We start from the raw sequence: 14450 nt of genomic DNA, 5'->3' as shown, positions 1-14450 counted from the left end.
GTGTCGCCATAATAAACCTAAATAAATTCATACCTATATAAATAGGCAAATAACATTATCTTTAAACAATTAATTTTTTTACATAAATTGGCCTTATTCCTGCGGAATGCCGAATGGATTTTTTTAATAGTCGCCATGAAACAAGTTTAACTTGTTTTCCTTTCCTCAAATTTTGTTATATCATTAATAGAAATAAATTAACAATGTTTTTAATTAGTTCCCCATTTCATAAAAATATACATTTTTAGAGAACAAGAAGATCAAATAAACTTTGATCTATATTTTTTATTGTGTAAAATGTGAAATATAAAGCATAATTATAATAATAAATAAAATACGTTAAGTAAACATTTATTTATACTATTTGTGTTACATACATAAACATAAATACATTAAATATTTGCACATACATTTATCTATAAATAAATACAATAACATGCAATTGGTTAATTACATTTTTTTAGTACAAGAAGTTTTCACATGAACTGACAGAAGTCCTTTAGCGACAAAACCTTTGTTGCAAAAATCACACACATATGGTTTTGATCCTGAGTGGTATCTGAAAAAAATTAATAATTAATGTATAAAAATAACACTGTATTTTTATAATTTACAACCTTTCGTGTATCACAAGCGTTGACTTTTGTGAGAATGCTTTGCCGCAATAAGAACATACATGCGGTTTTTCACCACTGTGTATTCTCTCGTGCAGAATGAGGTTACACTTTTTAACAAAACCCTTCCCGCAAGTCCTATAATTTAATTATATCATTGATATATTTTTTTTCATAAAATAAACAATTCAATGGTATAAAGACTGACTTGCAAACGTTCGGTTTGAATCCGGTATGAATCCTCATGTGAAACTTTAAGTGTTCCCAAGAGCTCATCGCTTTTCCGCACATGTAACATAAGAATTCCTTATTTCCGGTGTGACTTCGCAAATGTCTACGTAAAGAGTTGAGATGAGCGAATTCGCGGTGACAATGCAAACATCGGTGAACAAACTCGTGTACGATTTCCGGATGAACTGATTTACGATGTCGCAGTAAATTTCTACAATATAAGTCAAAATATAATATAACGCAAAAGTAAGATAGGTAATGAATTTTTGCATACTTCATAACACTGAATTCTTCACTGCAAACATCGCACATGAACTTCTTTGCAGGTAAAGAATCTGATATTTCTTCTTCAGGATTGATTGTGCATGAATTTATAGTGTCTTTACCTGAAATTTTAAAATTCTCATATAAAAGTCGAAAATTTTAAAATTCCGATATTAAGCAATAGCAAAATATTAACCGTGATACAAGAGACTGGTCATATTTTGGAATGTTTTCTCGCATAACGAACACTTGAATAAAATATTAAAATCGTGTTCGTTTAAGTGATCTATAAAAACCTGCTTAGAAAGAAATAACTGTCGAAAGCCATATTAGTCGATATTATCTATTAATTAAAATAATATTAACATCGAAATAAACACAATACCTTATTGCACATTTTACAAGTGAGTCTTTTCTTATCTACAATCGCATTGTTTACTATCAAATCTGCATCTCTTTCGATGAAGGGTGGAACAGCATTATGAGACCTAAAAATATAAATAACATATTGAAGTTTGTATTAACAAAAATATTTTATATACGAAAAACTCCAGAGCATATTCACAAATATTTTAGTCGAGCGTAAGTTGATAGTCCAATGAACGTTTATAAAAAGGTTGGAAATGTTAAACGTTCAAATAACTGACCATGTTTTAGCTACGGAAATAGTGATTTTGAAACTAAAAATCACTTGAGTAATTTCTTAAATATACTTCTGTAAAGTTTTAATCGTTTTTAAGCTACGGAAGATGCAGTTAGTTCAATTTAAAGATGAGTCAACAAAGACAATATTACTGCTATGGAAAAAGTAGAAAAGATACATAATAAATGTGACACATCTATTAGGACAAGAGCAAAAAATTGAGTGAAAATCTATCGCGACTTACTCGCCCTACAAACGGTAAAAACTTTTGGAAGCGATTAATCACAACTGATAAACCCTAAGGAGGACAATTTAAATGGGCAATTTATAAAATACTTTGTTCCATAAAATTATTTGTTTGTGCATTACCATAATTAGAAATGAGCATAAAATAAATGCTTAGATTGAGCAACATTTTATTTGTAATGTGCATATAAAAATATAAACCGCGCATTAGCGTTTCGTTAGTGTAGCATAGCAAATGGATGAAGTAAAGCAGTATTGGGCATGTACATTGGACTGTTTATAAAAATTTTGAAATAGTTTTGTATGTTTTGATTCGAATTCATTATAATAAAATAGAGTACAATATAATGAGCAATATACTTATGTATAAAATAAATGCGCATTTATTGTAAGTATTTTATAAAATATATGTGAATTAAAAAAATATAGTTTTCTACCTTCACCCTATAAATTTAAGCCTGCAGTACAGGAATGTCATTTGGAGGAGGCAGGCGGAGGAATTCGCATTCCCCCCCCCCCTCCTTGGATTTGGCCCGAAAAATTAATATAATTTAATGAAATATAATCCTAATGAAATCGAAATATTAAAAAAAACAACATCTCTCATAGGTGACAGGGGAATATTATAAAATGGGGAGCGTACATATAATCTATTTATGTGAATATCTATTTATTCAATACTCATATTGAAATAATTATAACGTTTCGACTTAGATATTTTTATCCAGATTTGAACTTTTAATTTATTAAATATATAACTCAACTTCACTCTAAAAAGCTCGCCGCCATTGTGAACTTAAGACCGATATTTAAAAAATCTTGATATTATATAAAATATTTGAATCATACTTATAATGCTTAATGATCTCGTTCTTCTTGTAACATTTCTTAATGCAAACACAGCAAATCCACAGATTGTTTTTCTTCTTTTTCAGCGGGTCTTTTTTAACCGAAGACTCTTTCTTCTTCATCGTCTTGATCAATTTAGCCGAGCTCTCTAAAGACGAACACGTCTCGCTTTTTTCTTTAGACTTTCTTGTCGGCGCGAGCGCTGGGTCGCTGTCGTTATCCGTCAATGAAAATTTACCACTGTCGACCGCGGTGGACAAGTCACTCTCTATCAAAGCGTCGCCGCAGTCGTCAATTAGCAAATCGTCGATTTCTTCACATTTTATATTCACTTCTAGTTTGGAGGCGGCGAAAATACTCACACAACCATTTTCTGCGTATTCTCTTTTGACATCGCTCACATTGCAGAAATCGAAGATGGGATCGGTTTGAGTCGAAATCGATGTCAATTCGTTCTTAATCAATTTGCAGTTGCAATTTGAGCCGTCTGGCATATTAAGGTTATCAACGTCTAAAATGTAACTTTTTCCATTGAGTAACCTGAAACGAAATAAGAATCTCAATCGGGTCGGATATATTTCGCATTACGAACCTCGGAAATAAAATTGATTACGTATTTTCTGAATTCATCGCCATCTTTCTAAACATATAAAATTCATCAATCTTCAACAGACAATCGTGGCATATTTGTTTCGGCAAATCGTCGTTCTTCGATATCTGAAATATAAAATTGACTAACGTTCATCCTATTCTGTAACTATGTCGCTTAATAAAAAATATTAATAGTCCAGTCAAACAAGGATTTAACCTCGGAATGAAAGATAGAAAGCTGAAATTTTGCACAGACCTTTGTTTTGACTGAGATCAAGTGTCCGCTCGTCAAGATATCAAAGGTCAAAAGTCACAAAAATCGTTTTTTTGCAAATATCTCGCTTCATATGCATTACACGTTATTAGATGCTTAACAAAACATGAAGAGAATAAAATTTTCGATAAGTTTGGTAAACTTCATTTCTATATATGATTTACCGTTTACGAAATATAGCGAGAAGTGCGTACCCGTTCATAGGATAGCACTATGTAAACTACAGAGCCTGAAGCCTAGTACACTTTACAAAGTTAATTACATATATGTTCGTGGCACAACCTTTCTTGAAGTTGCAGAAGATTCTATTCCGGTGCTGGTAGCAATAATGTTGTCGGCTCCAGGATCTCGTTTTGTAAAACCCACCTCCATTTCTCAGGTAGCAAATCCTTTCTTAACCAAGTTTGTTTCTAGAAGTAGATCCGATTGATATGCTGACGAGCTGCTTCACTTGTAGGTGGAAAAGATGATAATCGCACCGGTCTGTTGAGTCTTGTTGATTTTATGAATTGTGTATACCGCAAATTTTTAATACTATGTTCTGATTTTGGAGCATTATACATTGTTAAAAGAACACGTATTCTATTTTCAAATAATACAGATGAAGGGCAGTTTTGCAGTTGAAATAATTCAGCTGATTGGTACAAATCGGGGTGCTTCTCGAACATTTTTATAATTTGCAATTTTCCTTTCAACACCGCAGATGTTGTGTCGCATCCACTGAAAATAAGATATGCTTTTAGACGAATACATGCATGTCCCCACATTTACTTTAAGGAAATTTCTGATGTGATTAGGTTCGTCCTATTAAAATAAGCAGTAGATCAATATTTTCTCTAACGATAGTGGCGGTCTTTTACTGTTCAGATTCTACAATGGCTATTAGCAGTTTTTAATTGTTCAATAAGCATTTCAATAAAACTTTTCTTGTCTGATTGGCATAATCATTGTTACATCAAATCTGACTTTGTAAGATATTGAAGGAGCAGCGGTTCGTTTTAACTGTTCTATTGCTTTTATGTTTTTACTGTAGTCTGAGTAAGCGTCTAATACAACAACAATATTTTAACCGAAATGCGTTCGCAAATAGTTGACGTTTTTATTGAAAATGATGGAGAAAGTACCATCTTTGCTCCATACGACGCGATGCAGAAGAAATCCACCATTGGTGATGTATGTTTCAGTACAATATTGACAGGCTCCATGATATTATACAATTTTTCTTTTGTAGTCTTTCGCATGCCAGCATTGTCAAACAGTGACGTTGTTGAATAGTATGACTTAATTCATACAGTAGATATTCCTTAAGATGATCATCAAACCTTTTGTTTACGGTTATTCTTTGAAAAAGTAGCAATGCATTTACAGCAACTTTACAGTAATTTACAATGACTGATCTGTTAATTTTATTTAATAAGATTTTAATCGAGTTATTTTTACCATTGATTCCTGGCCAATATCATGTGCTTTGTGGCAGTTTATTTTACCATTTCCCACAATTCCGGAAGCTGGAGTTACTATTTGCTTTATATTTGGGAAAGGATTGTGAAGGGTGAATCTCTTAAGTCGACGTGTTGTATTAAAGATTTATTACAAAACTTCTTTATCTCCTCGCAGATATTGTTTGTGGCATGCATGCCATACATCCATTTACAGAAAACACTGTCTTGCGTACCACGTTCCGGAGAAACTCCTCCTTCTGTCTTTATGGATTTCATTAGATTTTGCTCGATCACCATATCGGTCCACTTACGGAATTAAATTTATCAGTGCGTCTTTCTGTGAAGAATCTTTTTAAAATTCTCAAAAGCTTCTTTCAATTTAGTCATATTTTGAAGTTATAAATGTTTCGATTTGGCATAAAGAAAGGAGCATTTTTTTAACGCATTAGTTTATATAGCGTTATCCTATAAACGGATGCGGATGCGAAGAAGTGAATTTTACCTAACTTATTTAAAATTTTATGCTCTACAAGTTTTTTAAAACATCTAATGACGTGCGACGTATAACATTTGCAAAAAAACGATTTTATGAGCTTTTCAGCCTGTCTTATGAACGTCAAAACAAAGGTCGGTGAAAAATTTTAGCTTTCTATCTTTCATTCCGAGATTTAGCCTTTATTTCGCCTTATTTGACTGGACTATAATACCATTTACATTCCTATATCGACAGATTTATAAAAGCTGTCGTTTTTCACTTTCGATACAGGTATATAAATAAAATCAATTCGATCCTTATGTGTATTTTTTATAAATAATATTATAAAAGAACGTACATTTATCGGCAGGCAAGCGACGATTTTCTGATACGCGTGACCTTCGTCATTGAAGATATCTTGCGACACGGCCTGATTGTCTTGCAAACACAGTCTGCATAATACATCCATTTCGTTTGACATTTTCTTGTTTACGACAGATCTCGATTTGATACAATGTTGCCAAGTGAGAAAAAAAAATCGTCAATAATATCGATACGGCGAACGCTACACGGTCAATAAATATCACAAATAACAAAATTAAAGCCTGTGTGGCGATTATTTTAGCGATTTCTTTAAAGAAAGGAGTGAAAGAACACGGTGGATGAAAAATTGTACGCACATTTAAATATATATGAAAATTATTTTCAGATGTTTAAAACTTGTTTTGATATTCTTCTCAAATTAGTAACAGCTTTTCCGACTAAAGAAGCTACATTAATGAGAAGGTCGATTTTTCCGAAAGAAAAATTGCCATTGACAATACATTACCTTGCAACAACAAAGTATTTTAACCTTTCCTTTACTGTGCGAAATAAATCCTGTGTAGTCAATACGCATTCAAAGATTAGTGATTTAAAACCGGAATATTTATAAATTATTAATTAATTTTAATTATTTATAGTTGAGGTCAACATGTATTAATAATAAAATTTAATTGCTGAAAATAAAAGAAATCAAAGACTTAACAGCATAAGCAGACGAATAGACAGCTTTGAATAAAAGTCCGATATCTACCGGTCTGCACCCGCACCAGGCCCGGACGGTGAGTTATATACCCTTTCGCTTGCTTGCGTGTTAAGTGACGAGAGTGAGTGAGAGAGTGCGCAACGCGGCTGAGTCCTCTCTTTCTTGCTGCTCAAAGAACGAGAGTGAGATGCAAATCGTGTGGGCGTGCAGCTGTTGTATTCGTTTGCAAAAATGCATCTCAGAATTCGTGACACACATGTATACGTTTGATTGAATTAGTGAATATATCCCTGATTTTCAACAAAATATCTCTGCTGCGCCAATGAGCAGTATTATTATTATATTCAATGCGTAAATATAGTACGAAGGAATACTATCGCGTGTAAGGATACGCATGCTGGTTAGTTATTATGTCTGAATCCAAAACACGTGTGATTATATATAAACTTTATTTATAACTCCAGATACTCCAGAACGCTGCAAGACGGCGTTCGCAAACGCATACAACAGGCGAATCGGGCGTCAAACACTTAAAATCCCAACCCAGTATTTATTATATTTATACAGAGCTTTAAATTATTAGAAGCATTGTTTACTAGTTCCACGTCATAGATAAAGAAAGATTAAGGACTTCAAGGGTGGCCAAAGGGTTTTCCCAAAGCTTCTGTTTTGAAAATATTATTTTTATAACGTAAAGACGAACTGTCCCATTATTCTGTCAATGCCTCCTAATTTAAGATTAACTCTTTGAATATTATTTTGTCTACAGTGAATTCGGTCTCAGCCAATGACGACGCTACGGACTCGTCAGTGAAAAAGCTGTCCTCTCTCAGGATACGTCTGATGCTGTCATGGTGAATACTGGTGAGATAAATATTGAGCGAAGTGATTACACGTTCAATATTTATCGCGATCTATGGATCGTGATATTTATTCAAGAAATATAGAAATCCTGTCCATCAATATGACACACTACACGTGCGGCGTTCGCTTGAGTGTAACCGAATAATTTCAGTTCGCAGAACTCATTCATAAATACAAAAACTTCAAATATTAATAATATTATTCAAAATCCTTTTCGTAAAATGTTTAAAACTGATACCGTCTTTTTCGTTATCGGTTATTTCTCTTGAACAATTTATTTTAATTAAATGCAAAAATAGTACCTTTCAGTGAAATGAATGACACATGTGGTCTGACATTATCGCGGTGAAATATACTAACCGCTGTGAAATATATAACACTGACAACGTTTATATCCCACAACACTAACAAAATAACGTTTTTATAGTGCAACTCTCGCGTAATAACTTGACTCCATTAAAAAATCCTAAAGAATAAGGCAAAAAGAAGTAAAAAACGTTAAATAATATACCCCCCCCCCCCTTCTAGAGACGAGATTTTAGGCTGTGGACCTACGGGCCAGGAAGAGAGGGTGGGCTGAAAAAAAACCTGCAGTAAGCTGCCATTGACGAATAGACTCCGATATTGAAATTATTATCATTGAAAAAATGCAGTAAATAAAAATAATTTGGAATAATAGGCATTCATCCGTAGTGTTCGATAAGAAAACGTTATCGAAAATATTGTCAATGTACTATTCATGGTGCATTATTACCTAAAATAAACTGTTAAGGCCCGTCAGTGTTCTTCCAATTTTTATCCAAAAAACACACTAAACTAATACAAATATAAAAAGGTAAGTGATAACAACCAACTATTGGAATATTAAAAATTCTTTTTTTTTGCGAAATGGGTCGAAATATTTATATATATAGCCGGATGTGATCGAGACGAAGTAACTTGAAACGAGCATTGCCGCTTCACGAACAAGCGAACCATCGAAGTATCTCAGGACGTTTTCAAAAATATTTGAGAATGAATCATTGGATGTTTTTAGATCAAAATTGGCAACAATAAGAAATATACGGAATTGAGTAAAAGAGGTATTAAATTATTGCTGCAAACAAACATTTTTAAAAATGTTTGTTTGCAAAAATAGTGTCAATATAAACCAAAAATAGAAATCGCATTTAAGTAGAGACACCTCTTTGAATTGCATCATCTGCACTTATGCCTAAGCTTGACAAACTAGTTATTAATAATAAAATAATGTATCTGATGTGTGAAGAGGATATTGATTAATTCTGTAGAAAAGGAAGTTGATTGTTTCCTTAATATTTTTCTTGTAAATTTTTATAAATATGTGGCGGCGTTCTGACAGTTCCCAGTGCTGCCACACCACCGCTCAACTTGTGAAGCGGGTGGTTTTTTAACAACTGGTAATATATACATTCTTCCCCTCTCTCGCCTTGACTACGGTCTAACACCCCGCGTCCCCGCCACCTCTCCAAAAAGGTCGTTTTAATTAAATAGCCCGGAAAAACCACATGCACTACAAATATATGAATTTTAAAATGAAATATTTTTAATACTAACTAAACCGTGATTTTATTATTTAAATGTAATTAATTGTATTTTTAAATACGTAAATTTTCTGTAAATATATTTTTCATATATGTAAATGTATATCTATTATATGTATATAATTTTTATCACTATATAATTTTTTTTAAGATTGCCAGTGGAGAGAATAACCGTCACGCTAGTGCTACCCAACTGCCGCCAAGTCTTGGCCATAACAAAATCTATATTCAAATATAAATAGGCCCTAACGACATTTTTTAAATTATATATCATACGTATTACATTATTATCGACCTCCGAAGTATGCCGATATCTTTTCCCATATTGCACAACTTATCTTTTTTCATGATTATTTTTGATAATACATGATCCCATATGGAAAAATATAATATGACCAAACGTTTTTCTTTGAAGAGAATTGTTCTCTTGAAAAATGTTTTTTTTTCTTCAGAAAATACATTTTTCTTGAGCTTCCGTGGCAATTTCTTCTCCTCAAAAAATTTTCGGAGATGATCTTTGAACCAAGTTTTTGTAATGACTTTTTTAACTTCCGCGGCACTTTGTCTTCCTCAAACAAAAATTCCAATATGGTTTTTAGTATAAATTTTCGTTTTTAACAAAAAAAAATATATTTTAAGGGTTCTCTTTTGATATTATCAAAATCTGATCAACTTTCAACGGTCACTCAAGCGAATTGAGAAAAAGTCGATAAATCTCTGTAAAACTTTGTAACAAGCTTAGTCGAGAGTTTTTATATGTCTTATGTATTTAAATGAGCAACATATAAAATAATCGTTCCATAAAACGAATTGTTCAGAACAATGAACACCTTATGAACACTCTGCAATGAGTGCTTTTTACATAAATGCACAAACAATTTGTTTTAATGAACAAAGTATTTATTTAAATTCATAATCAATATTTACTTAAAGATTAGTAGAAGAATAATGAATATTGTTACAAATATATTTTTATAAATAACGTTGCGTTAGTAGTTGAAATTGAAAATTGCAAGAAATAATGTTTTCTGAGCGAATTATTTGTGTTCCTAGTTTTATGCTGATAGGAAATTGAATTTATATTTAAGTCATAACGGTAGTAATCGATAATGCCCTACATTTACGATCACGTTGGCCTATTTCGTCTCAAGGCGTCCACATTGTTGAGTCGTCCGGCCGGCCGGACGGACGCTTCTCTTCGGATCTCTTCGCTCACTCGCGGTTACTGTTTGCCACCGCTTGGACCACTGAGCGACTTCTTGAGGTAAGGATTAATCGCATTCGTTTAATCGGCAGACAATTTCAAAATTCGGTTTAAGCAAACAAACAAATAACCCCGGTCAGAGGAGAAAAAATGGCGGCCATCTTCGTTGCTTTTCATTCATATGCATATGCATATGCATATGCAGCATTTTTTAATGTTACAGTACCAGAGGTTTCATGTTTAGCTTTGTTATTCTGGCGCACGTGTGCTACATGCCAACTAACAATTTACCGCCGCTGCAGTTTCGCTGTTTGGCCGCGTGTGGCGCCACCTTCGCCAACACATCGTTCTTGATTCTGAATCTGCTTATTTCAGAAAAGATGAGTAATCCAGGACCCGGAAGGGCCAGAGGACGCGGCGCCCCTCCTCGAGCGCAGAACCCTCGCCCCAATGCGCCGCCGAGCCGCGGGGGTCCGGCTGGAGGGTATGCGGAAGGTCGCGCCAGAGGAGTCGGTCCACCGGCCGCAGCCTCCGCCTCCTCCGTACCGCCGATAACGTCCGTAACGGAGGCGATGAAGAATGTTCAGCTCTCGGACGGTGAGTCTTATTGAGTTTTATTCTTTTCAATTTTCTCCCCTTTCGATTCTAATTTACTTGGCGTTAAAGCCGCTGCGTCCATCACGGGCAGAGGAGGTCGCACTGTTCGACCGATACCCAACATCATCCGCACTCGCCCCAAGGAGTTTGACAATACCAAAAAAGGTAAATTTCAATTTGTTTTTTCCTTTTGCAGATTATGCTTATGTGTGTGTCGGTTTTAGGCGAAAACGGAACTCAAATTCGGCTCATGGCTAATTACTTCCGGCTCATGACTCGCCCCAAGTGGACACTGTTTCAATACAGGGTCGACATCAGCCCTCAGGAAGACCGCACGTTCGTGCGAAAAGTCCTATTGAAAGATCATAAGGCGAAATTGGGAGGGTAAGTTATGTGTACAACAATATCCATCTCGGTAACTTTAATACTCACATATGGTGTTTTAGCTACATTTTTGACGGAACGGTGCTGTACACCACCCAAAGACTGAACCCCGATCCGATGACGCTTCATTCCAAGCGCGAAGAAGACAGCGAGACGATGGCGATCACCATCAAGGTTACAACCGAGGCGATTATAACCGTAGCTTTATTTATTGTTAATACTTGCATTCTGGATTTTAGTTGGTAGGAGACGTTGTCGACGGTGACTATGCGTACATTCAGCTGTTCAATATTTTGATGCGAAAATGCTATTCGGCGCTGAAACTTCAACTCGTGGGTCGCGACTTTTACGATCCCACAGCCAAAGTGAGCGGGTTTCGCTATATTCACCATCTAATTATTTTTGTTTTTGTTTTTGGTTGCGTTAACTTGTTTTCTCTCTCTTTAGATCGACGTACCCGAATATAAACTGCAGATATGGCCCGGTTACAAAACCACTATCAGCCAGTACGAAAGCAGCATAATGATGGTCGCCGAGATAACCCACAAGATCATTCGAATGGATACCGTTTTCGACTTGTTGTTGCAAACTAGGTCCAATGTGAGGTCCAACTACCAACAAGCTTTTCAAAAAGATATCATAGGTAAATAATCGTACTTTTTACAAACATTAACAATATTGTGATCATTTTTTATCATACATGCAATTTTAGGCCAAGTAGTCCTCACCGACTACAATAACAAGACTTATAAAATCAGCGACGTGGATTGGAAGATAAATCCCAACGGTACCTTTTCAATGGACGGGAAAGAAGTTTCGTACAGAGAATACTATAAGAAAGTAAGTTTATTGCGACCGTAATAAGTATACCATCCCGATGATTTATATTTTTTTCGTTTATCAGAAATACAACATAACGATAAGGGATTCGGAACAACCGTTGCTGGTTTCTCTCGCTAAACCTCGCGACATTCGACGAGGCATGTCCAACATTATCTTGTTGATCCCCGAACTGTGCCGCATGACCGGTCTCACCGACCGCATGAGAAGCGACTTTAGATTGATGAAAGCCATATCTAACTACACCAGAGTCGCTCCCGAGAGCAGAATCAACAAGCTGCTCCAGTTCAACCAGCGATTGCAGACAAACAAGGAGTGCATCTCGGTGAGTGCTGCAATCTCTGCATTGTTTTGTTTTATTTTTCACAATCTGACGTTCCGATCCGACGCGTTGCAGGAGCTCAAAGACTGGGATCTGAAATTAGACGAGAAGCTCGTGGAACTGCCGGCGCGCGTAGTGCAAATGGAGACCATCTACCAGGGGAACAACATCAAGTATCCCGCCGGAGAAACCAACGACGGCTGGAACAGGAGCTTGAGATCCAATCCGCTGCTGGCTCTGGCCAAAGTCGAAAAATGGGCGGTGGTCTTTCCTTACCAAACGGGCAGGGATATGGAGAATTTCGTTCGAATGGTTGTCAACAATGCGTCGGGAATGGGATTCAAACTCGGCGAGCCCACCTATTGCGAACTGCAAAACGACAGCGTCGGCGTGTACATCAGCAAACTGGAAGAGCTGATCTCGTACGAGAATCCCACCGTGCTGCTGTGCATCATCGGCAGCAATAAGAACGATCTGTACAACGCGATCAAGAAGAAATGTTCCGTCGACCGCTGCGTGCCGACTCAGATCGTCACGTCGAGAACCCTCACTAACAAAAACGCAATGACCATCGCAACCAAAGTGGCGATCCAGATGAACTGTAAAGTAGGCGGGTCTCCGTGGACGGTGCACATTCCTCTGACGAATCTCATGTTCATCGGCTACGACGTCTGTCACGATCCCAGAGATAAGTCGAACAGCTACGGAGCGATGGTCGCCACGCTGGACGACAAATACAGTAAATTTTACAGCACCGTCACCAAACATAAGAACGGCGAAGAACTCGCCAGCGAGTTCGGCATCAACGTCAAAAAGGCCCTGCACGAGTTTTACAAATTGAATAAAACGTTGCCCGCCATGGTGATTATTTACCGCGACGGCGTCGGCGAAGGACAACTCTCCTACGTGTACGAGCACGAGGTACCGTATGCCTTTTTCTATTCTTTCGTGACCAATTTCAGCCGCTTAATTGTTTTTCAACATTAAAGGTCGAGATCATCAAAAAGTCACTGGCGGAACTGTACGGAGCGAACCCGTACCGATTGTCTTTCATTATCGTAACAAAGCATCTCAATACGAGATTCTTCTTCAACAAGGGCAATCCGAAACCCGGTACCGTCATCGACGACGTGGTCACCAGCCCGGAAAAGTATGTCCTATCGCTATAATCGGAATTTGGTAACAGTTTGCTGATATTTGACTTTCTTTTATTTTAGATACGATTTCTTCCTCATCTCGCAAGCCGTCCGCGACGGTACAGTATCTCCCACTTCGTACAACGTCCTCTTCGACAACACCGGCCTGAGCCCGGACAAGACGCAGCGCTTGACTTTCAAGATGTGTCACTTATATTATAACTTTTCGGGTCCGGTCAGAGTGCCCGCACCGTGCCAATACGCACACAAGCTCGCCTTCCAGGCCAGCCAAAGTCTTGGCGCTCCACCTAACGAGCGACTCGGCCGTTTATTGCATTTCTTGTAATATGTCAATCACAATTTTTATACATTGTGTGACCAAGTATTAACAGTTTCTCTTTTATCTTATTTTTATTATTTTTTCATATTAGGTTATTGTAAGATTTTAATTAAATTTTCATAAAATATCCGAAAAATGATATTGTTAAAATCTCAACTTGAAAAAGCATTTTTTGCAGTCTAATGTGTAAGATGATTCTTTTTAAGTTACTTACCAAGATAACTCTTGACTATGTACACTCGTTTATTTCAATAAGTGTACATATTAGTGATGACAAAGTGATCTGATATGATAGTATGCTAGATTTTGTGCCATTTTTTCTTAAATTTTTATTGTAAGATTTTCCGGAGAGGAAGGGTACCACTAGTGTGGAGTCGTTACTATTATTGTATAAAGAATGGTGCTCCTATGTGATGCAACATATTGAATGTTATTGAATAAACAGTATTTTTGTGTAAAGTACTCGAGTTTATAATTGATAAATGTGTAAAAGTAGACACATTTTGTTAACAATAAAATTTCTAATTTTTTAAGAAAAAAAAAAT

At 36.0% G+C, this 14450-nt stretch overlaps 2 protein-coding genes across 2 annotated transcripts; one reads left to right on the top strand and one right to left on the bottom strand.

Moving 5' to 3' along the window:
* Positions 1-335: 335 nt before the first annotated feature.
* LOC148235584 (uncharacterized) lies at positions 336-6145 on the bottom strand. The gene is made up of 9 exons (XM_088184278.1): positions 5988-6145; positions 3461-3564; positions 2848-3387; positions 1495-1597; positions 1306-1423; positions 1120-1231; positions 823-1056; positions 618-752; positions 336-559 (listed from the first exon to the last, which is right to left on the bottom strand). The coding sequence occupies exons 1-9, from the start codon at positions 6108-6110 to the stop codon at positions 451-453; spliced, it is 1578 nt and encodes a 525-aa protein (XP_088040404.1). The 5' UTR covers positions 6111-6145; the 3' UTR covers positions 336-450.
* A 4096-nt stretch (positions 6146-10241) lies between these two features.
* Positions 10242-14449, top strand: LOC148235583 (piwi-like protein Siwi). Its single transcript, XM_088183873.1, has 12 exons — positions 10242-10346; positions 10662-10883; positions 10953-11048; positions 11108-11267; positions 11330-11441; positions 11507-11632; positions 11715-11910; positions 11980-12107; positions 12172-12432; positions 12505-13350; positions 13419-13579; positions 13647-14449. The coding sequence occupies exons 2-12, from the start codon at positions 10667-10669 to the stop codon at positions 13909-13911; spliced, it is 2568 nt and encodes an 855-aa protein (XP_088039999.1). The 5' UTR covers positions 10242-10346; positions 10662-10666; the 3' UTR covers positions 13912-14449.
* Position 14450: the final 1 nt, after the last annotated feature.

Source organism: Plectrocnemia conspersa, unplaced genomic scaffold (assembly GCF_051122295.1).
Source record: "Plectrocnemia conspersa isolate PC_06_02 unplaced genomic scaffold, ASM5112229v1 ptg000004l, whole genome shotgun sequence".
NCBI classification, from domain to species: domain Eukaryota; kingdom Metazoa; phylum Arthropoda; class Insecta; order Trichoptera; family Polycentropodidae; genus Plectrocnemia; species Plectrocnemia conspersa.
Note: the sequence above shows the minus strand (reverse complement) of the source record. Positions and strands in the feature narration are given on the sequence as shown.